This window comes from Grampus griseus, assembly GCF_964374135.1.
Source record: "Grampus griseus genome assembly, chromosome: 2".
NCBI lineage: Eukaryota > Metazoa > Chordata > Mammalia > Artiodactyla > Delphinidae > Grampus > Grampus griseus.
This window is the reverse complement of record NC_139018.1, coordinates 88,074,966-88,101,935: the sequence shown is the minus strand read 5'-3', so window position 1 is coordinate 88,101,935 and position 26,970 is coordinate 88,074,966. Positions and strand designations below refer to the sequence as shown.

General features: G+C 41.8%; 1 protein-coding gene across 2 annotated transcripts in view; it reads right to left on the bottom strand.

The window, feature by feature from the left end:
- SLC28A2 (solute carrier family 28 member 2) overlaps nucleotides 1–23,688 on the bottom strand; it is a gene marked incomplete at both ends in the record, with an annotated part of 39,432 nt that extends 15,744 nt beyond the window's left edge. Inside the window, 9 exons of one of the 2 annotated variants that reach the window (XM_082682035.1) lie at nucleotides 467–547; nucleotides 989–1,069; nucleotides 1,524–1,601; nucleotides 1,950–2,063; nucleotides 2,688–2,829; nucleotides 5,119–5,302; nucleotides 6,392–6,483; nucleotides 23,374–23,462; nucleotides 23,597–23,688. In XM_082682035.1, coding sequence (XP_082538161.1) covers nucleotides 467–547; nucleotides 989–1,069; nucleotides 1,524–1,601; nucleotides 1,950–2,063; nucleotides 2,688–2,829; nucleotides 5,119–5,302; nucleotides 6,392–6,483; nucleotides 23,374–23,462; nucleotides 23,597–23,677 — 942 coding nt within the window. Of the gene's footprint in view, nucleotides 1–466; nucleotides 548–988; nucleotides 1,070–1,523; nucleotides 1,602–1,949; nucleotides 2,064–2,687; nucleotides 2,830–5,118; nucleotides 5,303–6,391; nucleotides 6,484–23,367; nucleotides 23,463–23,596 lie in introns of both variants that reach the window. The other variant, XM_082682036.1, reaches the window with a different exon arrangement.
- Between the last annotated feature and the right edge of the window lie 3,282 nt (nucleotides 23,689–26,970).

Genomic DNA, 26,970 nt, shown 5'->3' with positions numbered 1-26,970 from the left:
TGATCAGTCAGTAGCATATATTGAACACCTACTCCATACAGACAAATGTATCAAACAAGTATTATGGGGACAAGCTTTGGTGTTAGCCCTGAGCAAGGCAAGCTATTGTCTCCTTAGAGATTCTGGAAAACAAAGGTTACAGGAAGAAACCAGAATATGGAGGAAACATCTTTCATAGCCCCTGAAGGGGGATGACTTGGACCAGGCCATTTCCCTAAATTCCTGTGTAAGAAGTTGGATCTGTGGTTAAGTATGTCCCCATTACATACACCCAAATAAGTATTATTAGGCATGAAAGGTGAAAGCAATGAGCTGAGTTCCAAGTTTTCTTTCATCAGAGTGACTGGCTGCCCATACAGTCTTCATCTATTTGACTTTTCAAAAGGAAAGCATACATGTCTCACACTGTTTTCTGCCATACTCTCTGTTCCCCAGAGAAAAGATCAGAAGGCCTCAGGGTGCTTACCATACCCACAAAGATGTTTCCTGCCACAGCCAGGGTCTCTGGGGCAGTGGTGCCCATGGTGATTTGCAAAAACCAGGCAATCTAAAGGGATGCAAAGTTCCAAACCATTAACATTAGCAGAAATCTTGGGGTGTATCCATCAAAACTCCTCCTCCATTATGTTGGTAAGGAAACTAAGGCCTAGAGAAGAAGAGGCACAAGGCCGAGACCACAAACCAAGTTACAAACAGAGCCTGGACCAGAACTCAGGACTCTTGGCTTCCAGAAAAAGTAGATTAAAACTCAGTATGAAATGGTAGTTCAGCCCATTTTTTCTCCCTGCTCTGCCCCTCAGCCTGCCTAGTGCCTGGTCCTGACCACCTGGTATCAGGCACGCTTGAAAGAGTTTGCTTTTCACATTCGTTCTAATGCTCTAGATCTGACATATGATCATTTTTTCCCCAAAGTAAGTGCCATCTTCATGCCTCTTGATAGATCACAAGACAAAGGCCCACCTCCTGACTGTGCAGGAGAATGACTCACCTTCTGAACTACCCACTGCACAAAGCCCAGGTAGTAAAGAATGGACATCACACATCCAAAGAAAAGGATGATCGGTAAGGCCTATAATGAGAATGATGGGGCAACCAGTGAGATACTACACTGAATGTGCAACTGTGTGCCGTAAGGAGACTGTGTTTCAGGTCTCTAAGTTAAGTTCTTAGCATCCCAAGCACAGCTGATACAGTAATAGATACTCTGGATATTTAAACACAAGCTAGTCTAGGAATAAATTTTAAATGTATTGCAAATCTATTATGCCGTCAATACTAAGCCACAAGGAGATGTTTTCTGAGCCTTCTTCTCCCACCCCTATTTCATTCCAATTTCAGTATGACAACGATCAAAGGGCAAGACATTAATGCTGCTTCCTATACGGATAAGATCAAATCCTCTTCTTAGGGTCAAATTGGTATATAGACTGGCTGATCTGTTGGACACACATCTTCGTCATCTCGCTTTATCCCCCTCACCCTCACTGCCACTGACCCTCATTCTTGCTCATGAAACATATGACCTGAAAAGCGAAGATATCCTTGACCAGCATATCCCCAAAAACAAAACTGGAGCCAGCCACAGTATAGTTGAGAAAAATCTGAAAGAAAAAAAAGAGAGACAGAACTAGAGTGAAGCCAGAAAGGACACAGGGAAGATAAGATCAGCCTCATGTATGATGAGGACCTAGTGCTGCTACTGAGGTTGGCCTCCCTTTGACAGCATGGGAAGCAGCCTAAGTCACTATGAGCTACTCATTGAATGACAGAGGACTCAGCAGTTCCATTCTCTTTATTTGTATGCATAGTTGTACCCCAGTATACTCTCTCCTTTCCCACCAGATCATCCACCACCATCACTAACAAGACACAGCCTGATCTCCTCATGCTTTCCCCCAGTCTCCTTTCTCTAGGGTTCTAAAAGAGCTCTCATATTCAATTTCTCATACCTGAATCTGGTTTCCCAGCCATTGAAATGCATTAAATCCAGGATCAGTTCTGATGACCAAGATCCCAAAGACAAACTGAAGACCTAGGCCCCAAAGCACTGCCCTCCAGGACACCTGGGACCAATAAGAACGTTATTCTAATGTGAGCTCTAAACCCGACTTGTTCATTACCTGGCTGGGGTTTTAAACGTGGGTACGTGTACTCTGGAACCACCTTGGCATGTTAACAGTAAATCTGGGGTAAGATGGAACAGGGAGCAGGGGGAAATAGGGCAGTAGTATATAAAGAGCCACATACGTCTATGTGGTTTTCAAAACTATGCCTACAGGTTAGACCTCAGACACACGCACACATACATATAAAAGCATTATAAACCACTACTTTAATATTACTATGTGCAATGCAAGCTCATTCTCTATTGTATTCTATTTTCTTTCTCTCCTTCTTTATTTTTTGTTTTGTTTGTTTTTTCTTTAACACTGGCCTGGATCCACAAAATTGATATCAAGGCTCACTAACGGATCACAACCTACAGTTTGAAAATAAATGGTCTAGGGCCTGTGAGAACTTTAAACTTCACTTAGGGGCAATATTGTCAAAGGGGCCAATTCCAGAGGTTGTTAAGAACTTAGTTCTATGCCTTTGTAATCAATACTTGGCTCATGCACTTTGTAATTAGTAACACATGGTCCTTGGCTAGGTATTACTACGCCCACCCTGCAATACCCAAAACTCACTGCACTGTGGTGTTTGGAGCAGGCAAAGAGGATGAGGGTGAACATGCAGATTCCTGCGAAGGAGATCAGCTGCTCTGGCCTTTGGGCTGTGTCTAGAGCCAGCCACAGGATAAGGCCAACCAAGGAGACTCCCGCGAACACACTGGAGAGGGAATTTCAAGACCATGTCATCAAATCAGTGAGTGAATAAGAAATCATTAACTTTACCTCTAAAAAATAGAAATTCACCACAAGGATAAATGAAACAACCCAATAGATCAGACACAGAGACATATCTTTAGAATCATTCATCTGGTGGTTTCCCAGTTAACACCTCTCCCCTCCCCTCAACTCTTTTACTCACAGAATGAAGCTGAAAGAGTCCAATCTGAGGACATAAGTCTCATGACCTCCTTTTCTTCAAGTTATCATATCAGTAAGATGTGATATAAAGACTTATTCTTTAAGAATGTTCTAATGCATAACCAAAATATTTAAAAAAGAAGGAGGAAAAGTCCTCCCATGGATCTCCACCCACTTTCCAACCACTCCAAGGGCAAGAGTAAAGGCTAAGCCACAAATCAACTACTTAATGCCCTGTGGTCCCTTTATGTACCAAACATGCTTGATCAATACATAAACTAGAGGGAGACGCAAGCGGGAAGAGATATGGGAACATATGTATATATATAACTGATTCATTTTGTTGTGAAGCTGAAACTAACATACCATTGTAAAGCAATTATACTCCAATAAAGATGTTAAAATGAAAAAAAAATACATAAACTAGTCTCCTCATGTCTGAGTGTTGGAGTCATTTCAGTTCAAGGGAAAAGAATTAGAAGGTGAATCACATATGAAAAGAAAAGAAAACAAAAAGAACACATTGTCCGTTGAGATGCCATAGGAACAACGATGACGACGACAGAAGGGATTACAGGTCAGGGTTGAATTTTGGAGCTGTTCTCACTGTGAACGCAAAGTGAATTAAATCTGTCTTCCATGGATAACTAATAAGAACGTGCTGTATAAAAAATTTTTTAATAAAGTAACATAATAAATAAATAAATAAATCTGGCTTCCAGAATCCATCCTGTTAATGAAGAAAGTCCTTTCGCTCTATCGCTCCAGTGTCAAATAAATCAATGATCCAAAATTTAGACTGTAGTCTGGTGTGTTTCTCCAAATGATCACTGTTGCAAACATCTGAACAGCTATTTTCTGTGCATCCATTGGACAAAAGTCATAAAAGTGGAACATATAGAGAGTCTGAAAGTTATCCTCTCAGCCCAGGCGTGTGATCAAAGGACATATGCATGCCACAGTTAGTTAGATGAGGTGCGGCTGCTGTAGCATCCAGCTCAGTATACACTGAACAGTGAGTTTGCTCCTTAAACTCTAGGGAATTATAAGACACCAGTGGGTGCAGGAAGTCTGGAGGACTAGAGGGAAAAAAAGCACAAAAAGTATCCAGGAACTAAGGGAGAAACACATGACCACCAAATCAATTTGATAGTTTAATGCTGCTATAAGCCTCTTTGCCTTGATTTCTTCATTGAAGAGGAGTATGGTTTTTCTCATTTCTGATACCAGCCCTGACAATAAACAGACTGAAACTCTTCTCTGAAATGGAACCCCTCCTGCCCCCTAGCAATATTGAGACATGAGGCTATAAGAAACTGGACTAAGTTCAGGGTTCGGAGGCCCGTTGCTATTTGCTCACTGAGCCTTGGTTTTTTTTTAACATCTTTATTGGAGTATAATTTCTTTACAATGGTGTGTTAGTTTCTGCTTTATAACAAAGTGAATCAGCTATACATATACATATATCCCCATATCTCTTCCCTCTTGCGTCTCCCTCCCGCCCGCCCTCCCTATCCCACCCCTCTAGGTGGTCACAGAGCACCAAGCTGATCTCCCTGTGCTATGCGGCTGCTTCCCACTAGCTATCTATTTTACGTTTGGTAGTGTATATACATCCATGCCATTCTCTCACTTTGTCCCAGCTTACCCTTCCTCCTCCCCATGTCCTCAAGTCCATTCTCTAGTAGGTCTGCATCTTTATTCCCATCTTGCCCCTAGGTTTTTTGTTTGTTTTTGTTTTTTTTAGATTCTGGCTCTATTTACAATAGCCAGGACATGGAAGCAACCTAAGTGTCCATCAACAGATGAATGGATAAAGAAGATGTGGCACATATATACAATGGAATATTACCCAGCCATAAAAAGAAATGAAATTGAGTTATTTGTAGTGAGGTGGATGGACCTAGAGTCTGTCATACAGAGTAAAGTAAGTCAGAAAGAGAAAAACAAATACCGTATGAGCCTTGGTTTTGTAAAGTATAGGGGAGGGTCTGAGAGACAGCCCAGGAACCGTCAAAGGAGGAAAAGGGTAATGGATTGGGGTTTAAGACAAGTTGTGGGATGAGGGATATTGAGATTCTTAACTTACCATTTCATCCAAAGCTTCAGGCAGGAGTTTTCAAGGGGCTTCAGACATCTCGTTAATTTTTCACCAAAGAACCTTTTCAGAAAGCGGTGAACCAGGACTAAAAGCACCAAACAGGTGAGGACGAACAAGGCCAGTGCCCTATGCAAATTCAAGATGCAAGCTGCCAGGAAGTAGGCAGCATAAGCTAAAAAGAGAAAGTACAGAGTAAGGACCAGCAAGGCAGAGCCCCTTAGGACCAAATGAAGATTTAGTCATGAATGTCTGGGACTTAAGGCAGGTAAAACCCTCCAGTGACCTTACCACCCAGCCCTGTCAGACTGAGATGCAATTCTCAAGGCCAGGATAGATGGCTAACTGTTTTCTTGGGGTATCCCAAGGAGGAACCAACTTAGTTTGAATGTTGCATATTTTCACTTGACCCTGACAAAATCTCATTCCCTTGATATTCTCTTTCAATCCCTGGAAGTGGATTTGATCAGCACCCACCTTTATACTCTTAAAAAGTCATCTTTTCTCAAAACTTTACAATCCCAGTCATTTTAACCTTTCCTCTTCAGCAGAGCCATTCTTCTAGTAAACAAGGCTAGTACTAGGGAGTACAGCCATGTGGTTCTCATTCCATGGCCCCTTGACTCACCCCAAAATATAATTTTTGTTCTCACTACCCCAGCTGCCTCTAATATTCACATCAAAGTCCCATACGTCACTGACGGTATATTTTAAATAAAGGTTTGCTATCTATTTTTTTTTTTTTTTTTGGTCATGCCCCGCGGCTTGTAGGATCTTAGTTCCCCAGTCAGGGATCGAATCCGGGCCCCAACATTGAAAGCACTGAGTCCTAACCACTGGACTGCCAGGGAATTCCCAAGAGGTTTGCTATCTTTTAAAAATATTTTATATCATTGATCTTACCAGTAAACCAGCAAATAAGTAACATACTACAGGCTTCTTTCACAGACTTCAAGAACCATGCCCCTCATCTAATCAAGATACTAAAAAAGAGACAAGCCCAGATTCTCTGACATATTTAAGTCTATCAAATAGTACATTTTGAAAAATAGCTTATTCTCAGAAGTGCAACTTATTTACTTATTCCTAGAAGTGCAATTCTATAAATTACAGCTCACCTACAAGTAATTACGATCTATACATCATATAGCCCTTTAGATCAACTTGTGAATAAATTTGCTTTCCATCTAGTAATAGTCTTGACACAAGGTCACATTTCTAAAACAACTGTGTCTCTCACTTCCGTGGATCCTCAATACCTTACCCAAACACAACAGGCTCAGCAGGACCTTCTTGAACAAGGCAGCATGTGTCTTACAGAAACTTCTTGCCCTGGTGAAAGGCTGTAGGTTCCTCCTGATGAGAATCCAAAAGTTAAGAACCAAAAATTATTCCATCCCATTTATATCAATTCCCAGAACTTAGATTGCCTGGCCTGAGGAAGAGTTTTCTCTTAATGAAATTCATCCTGGGGAAGTTAGGTAGTGTTGTAGCGATGCCAAAAAGGCCAGGTCAACCTTGTCAATGGGCAGCAGGTCACAACACTCCTACCCAACCTGGACTAGCAATATCCTCAGTAATTTCCTACCATAGAAGGGAACACTGGTCACATCAGGGAGAGACTACTGGGACCTACTCCTTCCTGTTCTCTAGGGACGAGGGATTGCTCAGCTTCCAGATTCAGAAAAGGGCCTATTCTTCTGAGAGAAAATAAAAATCACATAAACCCATAACCCTGAACAGTCAATCAGATATGAATTGACAGACTGGATGGAAAACACTACCACCCTCAAGAATCCCTGGGTGAGAGGGCCTGAAAGAAGGTGCCCAGCAAGTAGAACTTTTCAAGTTTAATTTATCAAACATTTATATAGTGCTTTCTATGTGCTGAACTCTTTCTAAGAAGTTTAAAAGTACTAACTCATTGACTCCTAATAAGAACTCTTGAGGTGGCTACTATTATCATTCCCATTTTACAGATGTGGAAACTGGAAAACAGAGAAGTACCTTTCCCAAGGTCATGGAAGTTGTAAGGAGCATAGATAGAATGTAAACTCAGGCAGTCTGGCTTCAGAATCTGAGCTCTTAACCATCTTCCTTTGCTGCATCTTACCCAGGTCCCAGGCTCGCCTGTCTCTGCCACTTTTAAATGTCCTCAGTACACTGAAGTCATATGAACAAAAAGCTCTAATTTCCAAACTCTTAGAAGCTCCAAAGAAGGTGAGCCCAGCAAGAAGCCCATCATGCTGAGGCAGGACAGCTTAGCCAGGGCTGAGACCAACCACTAGCTCCAAATGCCCTGGGGACTTAGCTCACAGATTTCCATGGCTCTTTCTCCATTGCTACCTCTCCCATCTAACACACTCCCTCCTCTTCTTTATACAAAGCCTTCCTTTTCACTCCTCTCTCCTTCTCCTTATTTCTTCTTTCTTCAGGGAGTCCAACCCTTTGTGTTAGTTGAGTAGAGTGTGTATTATTAGATATAGGTGATCTGAGAAAGGAGAAAACATTCTTTATCACCACCTGACTTATCAGTTCAAGAGGACGCTTTAGGATCTCAAGAACTCTGCTAACTTTCCATGCTTAATAGAGAAAGTAGTAAGTAAAAACCATTGCTGAGAGGTGTCAGTGTACCTGAAGGATGTCAATATCTTTGGAATATCATTTGCAAAGTATATCAAGGAACTAATGTAATTTCAATCCTAGACTTCCCATGTGTGCCAGATATCTTTGGTTTCCTCCTCCAGATCCACTCTCCATCTTGCTCTGTGCCCTGGGATTCTAACCCATGTGGACTGCATCAGTGGGATTACATAACCCTCTGGATTATCTAGTTGGGTTCTACCAAGAGGATCCAAAAGGAGATCAGAGTGGATGAAAAGACTGAGGTCAGCATAGTGAAGTCTTCTCTATCTGACTCTCCTTCTGGGTTCTCTTATATCTTGTCCCTTGCCTAGCAATAGTAACTGTTCATTGCTTCTAGCCTCAGGTTCTTGCACTATTGTTTCTTGTGATTCCGCTACATCTTGCACACACCCCTGTAATGGTCTCTCTGTAAATAAACCCCCTCTGTAAATAAACCCTTCTCTAATTATCCTAATTTAAGTATTCCATCTGTTCCTGTTAGGACCCAAACTGATCTATTAGGTGAAGCTGATTTAAAATCATACCTAATCAAATGCCAGTTCAGCAAAGCCATTGCAAAATGAGCGGGGACACTCACTAGTCCAGGACAAATATAAACCACACACCTAGAAAAGATTTCTGCCATTACCTCAGGACCACATTCAACCGTTCCCTGGGAACTAAAGATCAGTGGGTTCTACCAGAAGTCAGTGAAGAGCACTCATTTCTGCAAAACCCATGAACAACCTGATCCTAGCATATCAATTTACAACTGGACCTCTGCTTTAAAAAATGAAAATTAAAAAAAATCATACAGGACATTCCAAGGAAAAGAGAATATATGTTCTCAGACCCTTTTAAACCAACTGAGAAGCAGTGCATAGAGGTATGGGCACGGGTGTTCATGGTCCTGGCATCCTGCTTGGCCTAGGATCTTGCTAATACAACCAAGCTCTTTACATAATGGCTCAGTTTGAGAGTTAGTAACTGTGCTATACTCAGAAGCTTAATTGAGAAAAAAAAAATCTGTCTGGTAGATGGTGACACTTGATATCTTGTCCATAACTTGCTGTGATGTCTGTACCCACTCATAAATTCTCTAGGTATGTGTGGAAGGCTTTCCAGATATGGACTAATAATAACTCTCTCACTTACATGCTTACTGCCTGCAGCCTCAAGTGACAGCATGGGAAAGAGTAGGGTAAGGATGGTAGGTTGTGCTAGCTGAACACAGCATTAGTGGTCACTATAGGTCAGGCCTAGCAGCACGGGTGTTCATGCATTTTCTCAGTGACCCTTTCCACAAGTTGTGGAAACTCCCCCAACTAAGGGAGACAAAGCTATGGAAATTCCCAGGGTCTGGGGTACTATCTTTTAGCAGTTAGAATGGAAGGCGTAGGTAGCTTTCAAAAAATCCATCTCCTGTGACTGTTGACAGTGGGGCCCTGGGTGAATCCTTGCTCACCCTGGCTTGAAGTCAGAACTAGAAGAAAGAAAATGAGTCAACCCAAATGATGGTCTGAGTAAAGGGCAAGGGCCTCCAGGTAGAAGTGACCAGAATCTTTTCAAGGTGTCCAAAGTTTTCATTTGATGATAGCATAAGAAGAACTGGTCCGTGGGTATTGTACTGGGTACCACTTTGCCAGATTCAAAGATGTGTATAAAACTGGTTTAAAACTGGATGGGCAAGGGTTGCTGGATAGTGTGGTAGAGGAGCTCAAGAACAGGTACAAAAAGTGTCCAAGGGAGAATGGTGATTGAGAAGCAAAAAGCTTATTAATAAACCAAAGTGGAAAGCCAAAAAGGAGTTGGAAAACCTGGGAAGGCAAGAGAAAAGTCTATCAGATGGAGGCCAGCAAACCTACATTGGAGTCAGAGGCTCTGTGCACCGGGGGATGACCAGTTCTGAGAACCATCAGCCCAGGTAGAGTGAGAAGGGAACCTAAACCAGAACACAGCCGGGTGCTTAACTGCTGAGTTGTGATGGATGTGTTGCCTTGGAAAAGAACCCTCTCTCCACACAGGACCCAAATCTCTGCTTGATGTGCAATAAAAAGTCAGATCTTCTTCACACTAAAAGTAGAGATTCAAAGATCCACAAAAACAAGAGGGACCTAGTTAGTGGGTTTTCCAACCGGCTCTTCTACCCAGCCTCAACTTCTTCCTTCCAGAACTCTTATCCCGGGCTTCCCTGGTGGTGCAGTGGTTTAGAGTCCACCTGCCGATGCAGGGGACACGGGTTCGTGCCCCGGTCCGGGAAGATCCCAAGGGAAGATCCCACATGCCGCGGAACGGCTGGGCCCGTGAGCCATGGCCGCTGAGCCTGCGCGTCCGGAGCCTGTGCTCCACAACGGGAGAGGCCACAACAGTGAGAGGCCCACGTACCGGAAAAAAAAAAAAGGAGAGGGCTTCCCTGGTGGCGCAGGGGTTAAAAATCTGCCTGCCAATAAAGGGGACACTGGTTCGAGTCCTGGTCCAGGAAGATCCCACATGCCGCGGAGCAACTAAGCCGGTGTGCCACAACTACTGAAGCCCGCATGCCTAGATCCCATGCTCCGCAGCAAGAGAAGTCACCACAATGAGAAGCCCGCGCACCGCAACGAAGAGTAGCCCCCGCTCGCCATAACTAGAGAAATCCTGTGTGCAGCAACGAAGACCCAATGCAGCCATAAATAAATAAATTTTAAAAAAATAATTTTTTTTTTAAAAAAAGGAGGATAGGTCAACAACATTCAGTGATGTGTAAGATCAGGTAGCATAGCAAATGAGAAGATGGCCGTGAACAGGTGACTGGTTCTGTTTGAAAGAGCCATTTACAGGAGAGTGACTGGATGAAAATGGAATTGCAGGGGATTGAGGGAGTGTGAGTATATATGGACTACTTTTTCAAAAAATTGCCTCTAAAGGAAAGAAAAACCAGATACTATTTAGTAAGCACTTTTTACCAGGTACTGCAAGACCTCTTCAATCATCTTCCCCTAAAACCACAAGGTTAATATTATATTCACAGGCAAGGAAAGTGAGCCTGCTGGCAAAGTTAGGATTTAAACCCCAGATCTTTCCATTACTCCATGGGGCTTCTAATTAGACATGAAAGACTGGAATTCCAGAGGGAACATTCCAGAATTCCAAAGTTATAATTACGAAGAGAGCAGAGGAGAAGGAGCAGGTGAATGTCAAAGAAACTTTCACAAAGAAGAGGACAGATGAACTGATCCTAAAGGTAAAGGGGAAGGCGCTTGTCAGGGGGATGTGTTTCAGGGAGTTAGAAGAGAGCCCTGGGCTACCTCTAGAGGAGGAAAAGCATACTTGAGTGAGCCAAGCATTTTGAAAGAACAGTATGGGGCTTCCCTGGTGGCACAGTGGCTGAGACTCTGCCTGCTAATGCAGGGGACACGGGTTCGAGCCCTGGTCTGGGAGGATCCCACATGCCGCAGAGCAACTGGGCCCGTGAGCCACAACTGCTGAGCCTGCGCGTCTGGAGCCTGTGCTCCGCAACAAGAGAGGCCGCCATAGTGAGAGGCCCGTGTACCGCGATGAAGAGTGGCCCACACTTGCCACAACTAGAGAAAGCCTTCACACAGAAACGAAGACCCAACACAGCAAAAAAATAAATTAATTAATAAACTCCTACCCCCCAACATCTTCTTTAAAAAAAAAAAGAAAGAAAGGAAGAACAGTATGATTTACTGTCGCTGAGAAGCAGGGAGCATGTGGATGGATGGTGGGAAGAAAGCATGCAAAGAAGACAGAAGCCAGGTCATTTAGACTATATATCATGCTTAGGAATTTCAGTTTTATCTTGTAGAAAGCAGAGACCCATTGAAGAATTTAAGCAAGGTAATAACATAAGTATATATGTATTTTTTAGAAAGATCACTCTGGAGGCGGGTGGTGAGGGATGGGCTAGGGGCCAGTATGGAAGTAACTGAAGGTGCAGGGGAGGACTGATAGGAGGTGAATGCATAGGTGTTTGTTTGTTTGTTTTTTTAATTTTCAATTTAATCACAGTATGACACTAATTCCTTAATATCAGTTATCTAGTCAGAGTTCAGAGTTCCCTGATTTTCTCATAAGTGTCCTTTGTTAGTTTTGTTCTTACAGTTTGGGTTTTGAATCTGGATCTTTTTAAGGTCCATATGTTGCAGTTGGACGAAGCTTCTTTCAAGTGTCTTTCCATCTGAATGTCCTGCCATCTTTTATTTGTTGAGTAAAGTAGGTTGTTTATTCTGTAGGTTTCCCCCAGGCTGCATTTTGATGATTGCATCCCTGCGGTACAATTGAACCTGTTACTCCTTACCCCTGTATTTCCTATAAATTGTAGGTAGAGTTAGAGACCTGATCAGATTCCATTTTTAGCGGGGGAGGCGGGTGTGTAGGACTGTGTCAGAGACGTTGTGTGCTTTTATCAGAAGGCACAGGCTGTCTCTATTTTTGAGATGTTAGCATTGATGACTGTTGCCAGGATCTCTTTTTTTTTTTTTTTTTTTTTTTTGCGGTACACGGGCCTCTCACTGCTGTGGCCTCTCCCGTTGCGGAGCACAGGCTCCGGACATGCAGGCTCAGTGGCCATGGCTCACGGGCCCAGCCGCTCCACAGCATGCGGGATCTTCCCGGACCGGGGCACGAACCCGTGTCCCCTGCATCAGCAGGCGGACTCTCAACCACTGCGCCACCAGGGAAGCCCTGCCAGGATCTCTTAATTCATTAGGAAATTCATGTTTTTATTATAAACATTTTATTCAGAATTATATGAACCTTGCTGGATTTTCCTCAAGAAATTGTTTTCCAGAATGATCTCCATTAGGCCACTTTAATTCATTAATCAGTTTTTCATTAAGGCACTGAATTATTTTAAATTATTTTCCATTTCCACTTTAGAAGATTTAAAAAATCTCTTCTTTTAAAACTTTGTAACAAAGGCATAGGTGTTTGAGAAAGAGGATCCACATCAAGGGGAGGGAAACTGGGATGACAAATGAGGTTCCTTCCGTGAGTGACTCAGTCAGGGTGATAACATAAACCAAAATAGAAAAGACAGGAGGAGGAACAGACCTGAGGAGGAAATGTGAGTTTATTTATCTTTGTGTGCCTAGAGCCCAGGCTGACTAGGGCCTGACTGAGTAGAAAAGTATCAAACCTATGCTGACAGAAATTTGGTTTTAATGTTTAATTTGAAGTGTATATGAAACACCTAGATGAAGGTGTTTGGTAAGTGGTTAGATATATAGGTCAGAAGCTTAGAACAAAGATTCAGGCTTCAGATGTGGCTTTAGGAATCAAGACATTAAGTGTAGGAGTGAGAACAGAAGACAAATGACAGGCTCTGGAGAACAACAGACAGAAAGAACATCCAGAGAGGTAGAAGAATGAGGAGGGGATAGTGCCCTTAAAATCAATAAGTGAGTTTCCAGAAAGAAAGGGTCAGAAGTCATGCTGCAGATGCCCAGTGAAAGTGTGTGTACATTGGACTTGGTATGTACGTTTTCATTGCTCACTTGAGTAAAAGATTTTCAGCAGAGCAGTGATGGTGAAAACTAGATTGTACTGGGCTGCAAATTGAATGGGGAGGTGAGAAAAATGGAAATAGCAAGGAAATCCCACGTTTCCAAGAAACTTGGCCATGAAGGAAAAGGATATCACAAGTTTGAGATAAGGTTGATTTTTGAGGAAAGAAACTTGAGTATATTTATAGATTGAGGGAAGGAATAATTGAAGAGGTAGGGGAAAGAGGCCCTGTTGAAGGGGATGGAGAAGGGTGGCATTAAGAAGATGGATAAAGAGGTTGGCTTCAAACTCAGGGAGAGTAGGCCTTCTGATAAGGAGGGGAAAAGATAAGGATTCATGCAGGTGCAGGTATATTTAAGTTGGAACATATGGGAAGATAACTTAATGTTTAAACAAAAATAATAATATTGTAGTATGGGGTTTATAGCATATGTGAAAGTAAAATATATAAACATAAACAAGAGTAATATAAAGGCTGGAAGAGGACATACAGAAGTATACTATTATAAGTTTCTTATACTATATGCCAAGGGGTATAATATCACTTGAAGGTAGACTTGATAAGTTGAAAATATACACTACAGGGGACTTGCCTGGTGCTCCAGTGGTTAAGACTCCATGTTTCCACTGCATGGGGCACCAGTTCCATCCCTGGTGAGGGAACTAAGATCCCACATACCACATAGGAAAGAAAGAAAGAAGGAAGGAAGGAAGGAAAGAGAGAGAGAGAGAGAGAAAGAAAGAAAATATATACTAAAAACTCTAAACCAACCACTAATATAGCAAAACAAAGAGTTTACCTAATAAGCCAATAAAGGAGGTAAAATGGAATCATTTAAAAATATTCAGGGAGTTCCCTGGTGGTCCAGTGGTTAGGACTCCATGCTTTTACTGCCAAGAGCCCGGGTTCAGTTCCTCATTGGGGAACTGAGATCCTGCAAGCTGTGCGGCACAGCCAAAAAAAATTTTTTTTCAATTAATCTGAAAGAAGGCATAAAAAGAGGAAAGGGTATTAAAGAGGAAAGGCATTTTAAAAAAAAGGAAGACACCTGTGTTTATGGATCAGAAAAATTAATATTGTTAAAGTGTCCATACAACCCAAAGCCATCTATAGATTCAATACAATCCCCAGCAAAACTCCAATGGCATTCTTCACAGAAATAGAAAAAACAATCCGAAAATTTGTATGGCATCACAAAAGACCTCAAATAGCTGAAGCAATCCTGAAGAAAAAGAACAAATCCAGAGATATCAAATGTCCTGATTTCAAACTATACTACAAAGCTATAGTAATAAAGACAGTATGGTACAGGCATAAAAAGACACATAGACCAATGGAATAGAATAGACAGCCCAGACTTAAAGTCCCACATATACAGTCAGGTAATATTTGACAAGGGAGCCAAGAACACCCAGTGGGGAAAAGATAGTCTCTTTAAACAAATGGTGTTGGGAAAACTGGATAAACACATAAAGAACAATGAAACTGGACCCCTATTTTATACCAATCACAAAAATTAACTCAAAATGAATAAAAAACTTAAACATAAGACCTGATACCATAAAACTCCTAGAATAAAACACAGGGAGGAAGCTCCTTGACATTGGTCTTGGCAATACTCTTATGGCTAGGAAACTGAAAGAAGAAACAACAAAAGCAAAAGTCAACAAGTGAGACTATAACAAACCTAAAAGCGGGACTTCCCTGGTGGCGCAGTGGTTAAGAATCTGCCTGCCAATGCAGGGGACGCAGGGGACACAGTTTCCAGCCCTGGTCTGGGAAGATCCCACATGCCACAGAGCAACTAAGCCTGTGTGCCACAACTACTGAGCCTGCGCTCTAGAGCCCATGAGCCACAACTACTGAGCCCACGTGCCACAACTACTGAAGCCTGTGCACCTAGAGCCTGTGCTCCGCAACAAGAGAAGCCACTGCAGTGAGAAGCCCGCGTACCCCAACGAAGAGTAGCTCCCACTCACCACAACTAGAGAAAGCCCGTGTGCAGCAACAGAGACACAATGCAGCCAAAAATAAAATAAATAATTAATTAATTATTAAAAAAACTTAAAAGCTTCTGTACAACAAAAGAAACAATTAATGAAATAAAAGGCAACCTATGTAATGGTAGAAAATTTTTGCAAACCATATACTGGATAAGGGGTTAATATCCAAAATATATAAAGAACTCATACAACTTAATAACAACGACAACAAAAGATACAATTTAAAAATGGACAGAGGGGGCTTCCCTGGTGGCACAGTGGTTGAGAGTCCGCCTGCCAATGCAGGGGACACGGGTTTGTGCTCCGGTCCGGGAAGATCCCACATGCTGCGGAGCGGCTGGGCCCGTGAGCCATGGCCGCTGAGCCTGCACGTCTGGAGCCTGTGCTCTGCAATGGGAGAGGCCACAACAGTGAGAGGCCCATGTACCACAAAATAAATAAATAAATAAATAAAATAAAATAAAATAAAATAAAATAAAATAAAAATGGACAGAGGAACTGAAAAGACATTTTTTCCAAAGAAGATATCCAAATGGCTAATGAGTACATGAAAAGATGCTCAACATCACTAATCATTAGGGAAACCAAAACCACAATGAGATATCAACTCACATCTGTTTGAATGGCTATCATCAAGAGACAAGAGATAACAAGTGTAGGCCAGGATGTGGTGAAAAGGAAACACTTATATACTGTTGGTGGGAATATAAATTGGTTCAACCACTATAGAAAACAATATGGTGTTTCCTCAAAAAATTAAAAATAGATCTACCATATGACCCAGCATTTCCACTTCTGGTATATGCCAAAAGGAAAAGAAAACAGGGTATCAAAGAGATATATGCACTCCCATGTTTACTGCAGCATTCTTCACAATAGCCAAGATATGGAAACAATCTAAGTGCCCATCAATGGATGAATATGTAAAGAAGATGTGGTATATATATATATGCAATGGAATATTATTCAGCCATGAGAAAAAAGGACATCCTGCTATTTTTGACAACATGGATGGACCTTGAGAATATCATGCTAAATGAGGTAAGTCAGAGAAAGAAAGACAAGTACTGTATGATCTCACTTATATGTGGAATCTATAAAAAAGCCAAACTCGGGAATTCCCTGGTGGTCCAGTGGTTAGGATTCGGCACTTTCACTGCCGGGGCTCTGGTTCAATCCCTGGTTGGGGAACTAAGATCCTGCAAGCCTTGTGGCATGGCCAAAAAAATAATAATAATAAAATAAATTAAAAATAAAAAAGCCAAACATTAAAAAACAGAAAGTAAATGGTTGTTACCAAGGAATGGGGTGGTGAGGGGATAGGACAGATGGTGTTAAGGGTACAAACTTTCAACAAGTAGTAAATAAGCCCTAGAGAACTGACACACAGTATAGTGAATATAGATAACAGTATTGTATTATAATCATCAAACTTGCTAAGAGACTAGAACTTGATTCCAACTACTAAAAAGAAATGATCATTATGTAACATGATAAAGGTGCTAGCTATTGCTACAGTGGCAATCATATTACAAATATATCAAATTAACATGTTGTACACCTTATCTTTGCACAATGTTATATGTCAAACATATTTCAATTTTTAAAATTACATTTAGTTGCAATCCAGAGATGAGAGGAAGGATCTGGGTAAACAGCTGAGCTAAATTCTCATTGACTGTGAATTGGGCCTTTACTTTTTATTTTGTCTAGTTTTGTTTTGTGGAGCCAAGAATGACAAATGAAATTATAAATGCTTCCCATCCTAAATTTTATCATTAAGAAAACTTTCATAAAATCAGTGGCATGGGGTGACTTTAATTGATGAGAGGAATGTAACATTGGGTAACTAGTGAAAAGACAACCTGTAATATTGGGTAACTAGTGAAAAGACAATCTATTCTTAGTGGATGACTGGGAAAATTAACAGTGGAAGAAATAAATTTGATATGTTGAGAAAAGAAAAGAGCAGTGGAGCCAAATAAAAACAAATAAATAGCTGGGACGTCCCTGGCAGTCCAGTAGTTAAGACTCCATGCTTCCACTGCAGGGGGCATGGGTTCAATCCCTGGTCAGGGAACTAAGATCTACATGCCACACGGTGCAGCAAAACAAAACGAAGCAAACACACACACACACACACACACACACACACACACATAAATAGCAAGATGGTAGATTTAAATCATTAAATGTAAATGGCCTAAAAATGCCAATTAAAAAGCAGAGACTGGCAGGTTAGCTTTAAAAAGCAAGAGGGAGGGGCTTCCCTGGTGGCACAGTGGTTGAGAGTCCGCCTGCTGATGCAGGGGACGCGGGTTCATACCCCGGTCCGGGAAGATCCCACATGCCGCGGAGCGGCTAGGCTCGTGAGCCATGGCTGCTGAGCCTGCATGTCCGGAGCCTGTGCTCCACAAGGGGAGAGGCCACAACAGTGAAAGGCCCACGTACCACAAAAAAAAAAAGAGCAAGAGGGAGACTGCTCTTTTTCTGAGAGAATGGAAAAAAAAAGAGGACAAAGACAAAGAAAATTATAAGTAATGAATGGGGGTCTTAGTAACAAAAATACTTAGTCTTCTTAGAAAGGAATGATATTGGATTATACACAGTGGAGATTGTATAGCTATTATATAGCAGTGGAGATGGGGATGGGTAAGAAAAAATGGGTTGAGAATTTGAAAAGAATAGAAGTTTTAAAACAACTACTAAAGGTAAATAAGCAGGTGAGTCCACATGTAACAAAGTGAAGTGCCAAACCACTGAAGATGGCTCAGGCAGTCCAGTTTGGTGCCAAAGTTCCACTTAATTGTTTTAAGTTCTAATGACTTTACTGGGCTCCATGTGAAGACTAGGCCTATCTGAACAGAATTTATAGCTGAAATTCAGCAAGATTTAAAGCAATATTAATTTGGTACATGATCATTATCCTTTTTTTCCTGGTAATTGACTTGAATGAAAAACCATACATGTAAAAGAAAATTTTAATGATCCAACTCTTCATTTCTGGAATCAAGAACCAGAAGAGCTAGTATTTAGAAGACAAGCTAGGAAAAAGTACATGACTCTTTTCCTCTAGGGCAGAAGAGCCCTTCTCAGGTCTACTGGCCCTTCCATCAGCCAGACCTAAACTTAGGACAGGATGCTTCCCTGCTAAGCCAGCCCCAGGACCCTAGCATCACTGTGGGGGTGGTGGTGGGGGGCATAAGGGCATATGGCTGAGGGTCTGTGGGACTGAGGGGTAGAGGGATGCTCTTATGAAGCCTAGTTTCCTTTGCTTTCAGCAGGTATACCTTCTGTTTTACAGAAAGTCAGCCTCTTTTGACCTAGATCCTTTAGCACATCTCTGACCCAATAGCTTCTGAGCCTCCTTTCTAAAATCTTAGGGAAAACTGGCCTTCCCACTTACCAAAGCAAATCCTCCAACTCTTGATCTCAATTCCACCTCCTCGCAACTCCTAAGGGCTTATCTGACAATTATTTATCTCACTATCTCCATCCTCTTCTATTGTCCATTCCTTTTCTTTCTTTGACTCTTCTGGCTCCTTCTTTCAGCCATCAGATGTGCTCAAGTTCGCTAGTTCTTTAAAACAAACACCCCTCACCACCACCAAACATTTTTGAATTCTAACAACAACAGAAAGAACCCTCTTTAAAATGTTTATGTTTTGCTAAATTGCTTTATAGAAATGTCTAAATTCAGAAAGAGTAATGAAAAGAAAGAGAAGTTAAAATAGTTTGCACTGAAGGATCAGATTAAGGATATCCTGAGGAACCAAGAACAGAAGAAAGGATAAAGACAGGGGTCTGAGTATGTGTCCTGAGAATGGCTGGCCTTAATCGTCATCAAATCTTGTCAATTCTACTTCGAAAGTGTATCTATTGAACTCTGAATATTTTTGAATTTTTGAGTATATACTATGGGTAAAGCATTGTACCAGGTGCTATAGGAGATAAAAGGATGAAGTAGACATGGATCCTGCCCTCAATGTATTTACAGTCCAGTTTAGGGGATGCAATATACATATAAACCTGTAACACAGTGTCAAAACTTTTAAGTGTTATTAGAGAAGATCAAATAGAAATGTTATGGGAGTTTTGAGGAAGAAGGGGCCTCTTTGGACTGTGGCCAGTGAGGTTGAGGAAGAGGAAGACCATTTGTGATAATATCATGGACATGATTGCTCTTGAGTTGGGCCTTAAAAGATATGTTGTATCTGGGCAGAAAGATGTAAAATGAAAAGACATTTGACACAGAGAGAATGATGGAAAACATGACACAGAGGCAGGAAATGAAAAGTTATATTTAAGGAACAATTGAGAGTTAATTCTAATGCATAGAGTAGCATTAGAAAGGGAATTGTAAGAGTTAATTTTGGAAAGTCAAGTTAGGTACAAATCATGGCTGGAGACCAGGAGGAGTGGGGAAGACTTGAATGCCAACCAGTGGAGAATGATAGAGGTTTTTGAACAAGGCAGTTCAGAGTCATGCTTTAGGCAGTTCTGGTAGAATCTATATAAGATAGGTGTGTAGCAAGTGGGAAGGACTGGAAACAAGAATCTGTATGGGTGCTATTTGAATAGTTCAGCAGAAATGAAATGAGTTTCAAAATCCAGATTCTACTATAGGTGGTAAAAGAAGGAAAGCAAACCACACACAGAAATACGGAAAGTAAACTAAATGGGGAAAATGTATAGCTTTACTAGGATTCAAAGAAATGCAAGTTATAACTTTAAAGCATGATTTAACATCTATGTAACAAATTTTTCATCTGAGAAAATATAAAGTTGATGAGATTTGAGGGAACTGGACACAATTATACATCAGAGCAGTTTAAGACACCAACAGCAATCTGACAAAATGTAGGCAGGTCCACAGACTTCCCTAGTGGTCCAGTGGTTAAGACTCCACCCTTCCACTACAGGGGACCCGGGTTCCATCCCTGGTTGGGGAACTAAGATCTGGCATGCTGTGCAATGCAGCCAGAAAAAAATAAAATAGAATAAGAATTCAAGCCTACATTGTAAATCAACTACACTTCAATTTTTTAAAATGAAATTTTAAAAAAAGTTAAGCCCAGTATTAGAAGAGTCAAGAGCTGATCAACAGCTTCATGGAACCTACTCCCTAACTTGGGCAGGGCACTTTAAGGTGGATCTATACTCTGTCTTTTCTATGCCCAGCACAGTCACTGGGCTAAATATAAACCAATTATCAAACAATCTTCTAAAGGCTCCACAGAAGTTAGAAGGTTTAAGTTTAATAGAGAAAGACACAGCCCTGTGTTTAAATAGGCTTTAATCTATAGGTAGCTTGACCACTGTCTCAACAACCACTGGGCACACTAGGACACATCACTGGAAGCTGAGCCACAGCATGGCAGGTGCAAAGCAGGAGGCCCTGACGCTACCGGAAGAGGCAGAGGCTGACTAATATGCCATAACTATGACACCAAGCTTCTGGTTTTTAACAAGACAGGTCATAAATCTCAGGACACCTCCTAATCATTTTGCTACATTTTACTGTTACCTAAGCTCTTAAGGTTCTCTCTTCTGTGTGTATGGTGGAAATCTTATGTAATGATATGCCACTGCCCATCTCTTCCCAACTCCTCATTCAATGACATCCCATTGGTAGCTTGAAATAAGCCATGTCGAGAGTATTTATACTACAGGCAAATGCTACAAATCAAAGGTTGATTTATTATTTTGTCTAGATCAAGAAGCGGCAAACTGTGGTCTGTGGGCCAGTCCATCCTTGTTTTTATAAATAAAGTTTTAAGAACACAGCCATGCCCATTTGTTTAGTATCATCTGTGGCTGCTTTCCCACTAAAATGGCACAGTTGAGTAGCTGTGGCAGAGACCCTATGGCCTGAAAAGCCTAAAATATTTACTATCAGGCCCTTTACAGAAAAAGTTTGCCAACCGAGGGTCTTACTCACTAAGGCGAGCAAAAATATGAACCAATATTCATGGCAAAACTACTCTTGGAGGGCTTCCCTGGTGGCGCAGTGGTTGAGAGTCTGCCTGCCGATGCAGGGGACATGGGTTCGTGCCCCGGGCCAGGAAGATCCCACATGCCGCAGAGCGGCTGGGCCCGTGAGCCATGGCCGCTGAGCCTGCGCGTCCGGAGCCTGTGCTCCGCAACGGGAGAGGCCACAACAGTGAGAGGCCTGCGTACCGCAAAAAAAAACTACTCTTGGAGAGCCATTTCTTAAACATATACCAGCACATCACTGGGTAGAGTTCATATATAGACCTAAGCAGTCTGATTCTAGAATTCACATTAACCACTATATTGCTAAACAGAGTATGAAATATTATGTAAGCATGAAAATTTATAGAAAGCTTACTGTCAATTCATAGAAATGTGATGTATAAAATAAGTGGAAAAACAAAAATACAAAGTGGTAATGTCCACATTGATATATATCAATTTGTATCTAGATGTGAAATTCTGGAGAAGAAAATAGAATTTAAAAAGTTAAGCTTGGGCTTCCCTGGTGGCGCAGTTGTTGAGAGTCCGCCTGCCGATGTAGGGGACACGGGTTCATGCCCCGGTCCGGGAAGATCCCACATGCCGTGGAGCAGCTAGGCCCGTGAGCCATGGCCGCTGAGCCTGCGCGTCTAGAGCCTGTGCTCCACAACAGGAGAGGCCACAACAGTAAGAGGCCCACGTACCACCACCCCCCCCAAAAAAAAGTTAAGCTTGTTTTCTCTATGAAGTCACTTAGTTAATTCCTAAAAATAAAGAGAAGAAAAGACATATCCAGGACTTCCCTGGTGGCACAGTGGTTAAGAATCTGCCTACCCATGCAGGGGACACGGGTTCGAGCCCTGGTCCGGGAACATCCCACATGCTGCGGAGCAACTAAGCCCGTGTGCCACAACTACTGAAGCCCGCGTGCCACAACCACTGAGGCCCACGCACCTAGAGCCCATGCTCCACAACAAGAGAAGCCACCACAATGAGAAGCCTGCACACCACAATGAAGAGTAGCCCCCACTCGCTGCAACTAGAGAAAGCCCACGTGTAGCAATGAAGACACCACACAGCCAAAAAAGAAAAAGAAAAAACACATATCCATATATTCCCTTTAGAAACTATCCAATATCCTCTTCTAAGCTTCTTAACGTATGACTTCTGCACTTTTTTTTTTTTTTTTTGCAGTACGCGGGCCCCTCACTGCTGCGGCCTCTCTGTTGCGGAGCACAGGCTCCGGACGCACAAGCTCAGCGGCCATGGCTCACGAGCCCAGCAGCTCCGCGGCATGTGGGATCCTGCCGGATCGGGGCACGAACCCGCATCCCCTGCATCGGCAGGTGGACCCTCAACCACTGCGCCACCAGGAAAACCCTGCACTTGTTTATAAATACCCAGACTCTTTTCCACACCGCGGAACACAGCTTCCATCTGACCTATTTTACCCCAACAACTTCTATAGACATTACTTCTGCGATTATGACCATGACCAAATTCAGAGATTTTTCTCCTTCCTTGTCTCCTGATACACAGAACATTGTGGATTCATTGTACCTTCATTCTTGACACTTTCTTCCCTTTTGACTTTCAAGACTGTACTTTTTACCTTTCTCTATTATCTCTTTTGGTGGGTCCTTCTCCATCTTTTTAAATTTCCGATTTCTCTTTCTCCTCATCCCCAAATCTGAGTATTCCAAAAGAGCTATTTTTAAAAAATTATATGGGTAAGTTAATATCTAAGCCTCAATTTTCTAATTGAAAAAGGGGACTAAAATTAGTACCCACCTGTTGGCATGAAAATTAAATGAATTCGTTTCGTAAAGCATTCTGCACAATAGTAAGTACTCAATAAATGTTAGTTGTTGTTATTCTCATTTCTGTTCTTTTTGTTGCCGGTCCAACCAACACTGATATCGCTGAACTCGTTACTTATGGCACAGGTTTATGTAACAATTAATTACATAAAAATGTATATGTGCACTTGGTAACAGCAGGTGGCTGTGAGTCTTATTTCGACAACATAGATCATAAGCTCCTGAGAACAGGGTAAGTTTGACCTCTTCTGAGTCCACCAACCATACTAGCCAACCCTAGGCCTTAACTGAATCAATGCCAGAACACCTGTACCTCTGTTGAGTTAGGGGTTCCAATCCATCCCCAAGGCTGTGTCCTCGCTCTTCAGTCTTCCTGGTTCCCTCAGGATTTATTCCTTCTTCCTGTAAGCACAGGTAGAGTTGAGGTCAGTCATAAGGCCCTTCCAGGGGTGATAGGGATTGCGAGCAATCAAAGACTGTACATGAGGCCATGCATCAGCCCACAGAGATGTGCAGAAACTAAACTGGTGAGTTACCGTGAGCTCCAGCCCTGGGTTCTCTATGCCAATCTCCACTGTGGACAGAGCAATGCCCTCTCTTCCATTTGTTTTCTCCATCTCCTGCTCTCCTGAAAAACAAATTCAGAGCCAAGGCTGAAAGATTAGTTGTTCTATAATATGGGGCCAGATAGAACTTTTAGGGCCAGTTACCCACAGGAAAACAAAACTAAAAATATTTAGAGATTTAGTTGATTTCTTTAAGAATTGAGAAAATTGGAAACATAATTCTAAAATAATAAACAATGAAATATAGACTTCTACTTCCTATTGTGAATAGCAAAGGAAGGGGAAATAAGATAGGAAAAGAGAAATGAAGGGCAAGGGAACTGAAATGAATCAGTGGCTCACCCAGGGCTCCAGGACCCGAACTAAAAAGGACTCTCTTCAGTCCCCGTAAGGAAGGGTTAGAGGGCAACTACTCCTGTTAGCCTCCAGGTGGCCCCACTGAGCTGTGCTGAGTAAGAAGAAAACAAGGAGGCAGAGGGCTGGGAAGACCAAAGCCCCCAACATATTACTGAGAAACCAAGATTAACAGACTTTCCAGTTCCTGACTATAATGTAGCATGAGAATTGTTTTTGGAGCATCTAAGAGAGTACCTAATGAGATAAATAAAAGAAATCTACATGTAGAATAATCAGTATGAATGTTAATTATCCCCAGTAAAGAAAGTTTTAAAACAAAATGAGAGAATAAAGAAACAAACACTTGAGCCTCACTATAAGCAACCTTAATAGATAAACATTCAAAGTTATAATATAGGTTCATCTGAGATTTTTTTTACTTTGTAGAAATTTTCCTTCAATTTTATGGAATTGTTTTTTGTTTTTTACTGTGATCTCTTCAACCATTTAAATATAATTTTATTCAACATACATAAACAACTTTTGTTTTTTAAATCAGGACTTTCCTGTATAGGCACAGAACTACTTGAATTTGGTCTAAATATGATCAATTAAGAAATCTGGCAAATCAGGTTCCTGCCCTCCTCCAAGACCATTACTTACTCCAGTTTGCAGGATTCCTTCTGGTGCCTCAGTGAAGGACAGAAAGAAAAACTCAGCTCCACAAGACCTTGACTCTGAAGGGATGGGCTGGAGATGAGAGAGAAGGATTTCCTGATTGGCCCATTTTGCCCTGGGCCCTCCTTTGCTGTTCCTGCCCTTCTCTGTAGAGGAGGAGTGCAACTCTCAAGTTAAATATTTATATGTTCTAAAGACTATTTTGCAGGGTCAGGTCTAAGAATTCTGCAGGAATTCCTAACAGGCACATCAGCAGGAGCGCTGCCCAGCACAGAACTAGGCACGGGGTAGTATGGAGAAGAAAAATAAGAGAAGGATCTCTGTACTCAGAAAACTTAGCATCATTTTGTACAGGAAAGACAGTTGCTAGAAAACAACAGAATGAAGGACTGTACATGATTCAATTCTAAATGACTGCTAGGAAGTCTTTTACTAATCCATTTAACAAATATTTGTTAAGTATTCACCATCACCCAGGCACAGTTCTGGGTGCTGAGGACACAAAGATGAATGGGATATTGCCTCTGCCATGAAAGAATTATAAATCAGTGAGGAAAGACATGTGTCAAGAAAGGCTTTACAGAGTTGGTAACATTGGCCCTGAGTCTGGAAAGTTTTGAAAGGTAAGTAGGGAATCACTGATGGAGAAGGGGAAAGATATACCACCAGAGGGAGAAACTGAAACAAAGGCACAGAGGTGAAGACTTCCCTGACACACTAAGGAGGCTGTAAAAAATAGCTGAAGATGCAGACATACTAGAGAATGGACTTGAGGACACGGGGAGGGGGAAGGGTAAGCTGGGACAAAGTGAGAGAGTGGCATGGACATATATACACTACCAAACGTAAAATAAATAGCTAGTGGGAAGCAGCCACATAGCACAGGAAGATCAGTTCGGTGCTTATTGACCACCTAGAGGGGTGGGAGGGAGGGAGATGCAAAAGGTAGGAGATATGGGGATATATGTATATGTATAACTGATTCACTTTGTTATAAGGCAAAAACTAACACACCATTGTAAAGCAATTATACTCCAATAAAGATGTTAAAAAAAATAGCTAAAGAACAGAGGCAAATTTTTGAGAAACTAATGAAGGAGGGACAAAATAAATTAAGAAATTAGTTAAGGAATGGAGGGGGGAAATGTGAATGAGACGGTGGTAGTTTATCAAGAAATAAGTCTGGAGATGCAGTCAAGTGCCAGATGGAGATGGCTCTGTAAGCCAGGCTAAAAGTTTGGGCTTATCTGGAACCAGCTGCGGAGGCAAGAGGAGAATGGATTGGAAGAATGCACACTGGGGACAGGGAGACCAGTCAGGAGACAAAAGCAATAGTCCAGGTCAGACATGGTGAAGCTCTAACCAAAGCAGTAGATGGAGAGAAGGAAACAAATCTACAGGATGTGGTGACTAATTGGGCATAAGGGAGTAAATGAAAGGGGGAAGTTAATTCTTCAGAATTGTTCAAAATGATCTATTTTCTTCCTGCTCCTACCTGCCAGTAATACTGAGCTGTATGTTGTTCCCTAAACACTTGATGTTCCCTTGTACCTGTTTGTGGATGCTGTTCCTTCTGCCTCCAACACCCTGTTCCTACTTACTTACCTGGAAAATTCCCACACCACCTTCAAGTCTCTGTTGCAAGGCTACTGTCTTCAATGAAGCTTTCCATGATTCCCTCCAGATGAGACTTAAGACCCCTTTCCCCACACCCCTACTGCAGCATGCTCTTGCAGAAGACAACAGAGCATTTAGTGCTCTAAATGTTTACTTGTCTCCCAGTAGACCATGATCTCATCAAGCACAGGCTCTTTATCTTGTTCACCACTGTATCCCCAGGCTCAAGGCCTGCCACAATATTAGGCAATCAATAAAGATCTGTAAAATAAGTGAAACAAACAAACACAGATTTCTGGCTTAGATTATTGGGTATGTAGATGATGATAACAATCACCAAAATAGGAAAACATATCTCTATTTCCCTAGCTCCATGCACGCGCACACACACACACACACACACACGTACACACAAACATAAAAGCCCTACCAGAGTAAATGTGTGTTATATTCTGCAACCTAGAGCAACTCATTTTGCCTCTCTGGGCCCCTTCTGTTATTCCTGCCCCACCTAATTGCCCAATGCCATTTGACAAGATGATTAGGAAAATTAAGTAATTTAATACAGAAAAAGAATTTGAAAAACAGTAGGTAAACTTGCAGTTGTAGTCTACTATTGTACATTCTTATAGAAACTCAGGAAAATTAAAGATATTTTCAAGCTGACATCTGATTACAATCTCAGTATGACTGTGAAGTCTCTCTGACTCATC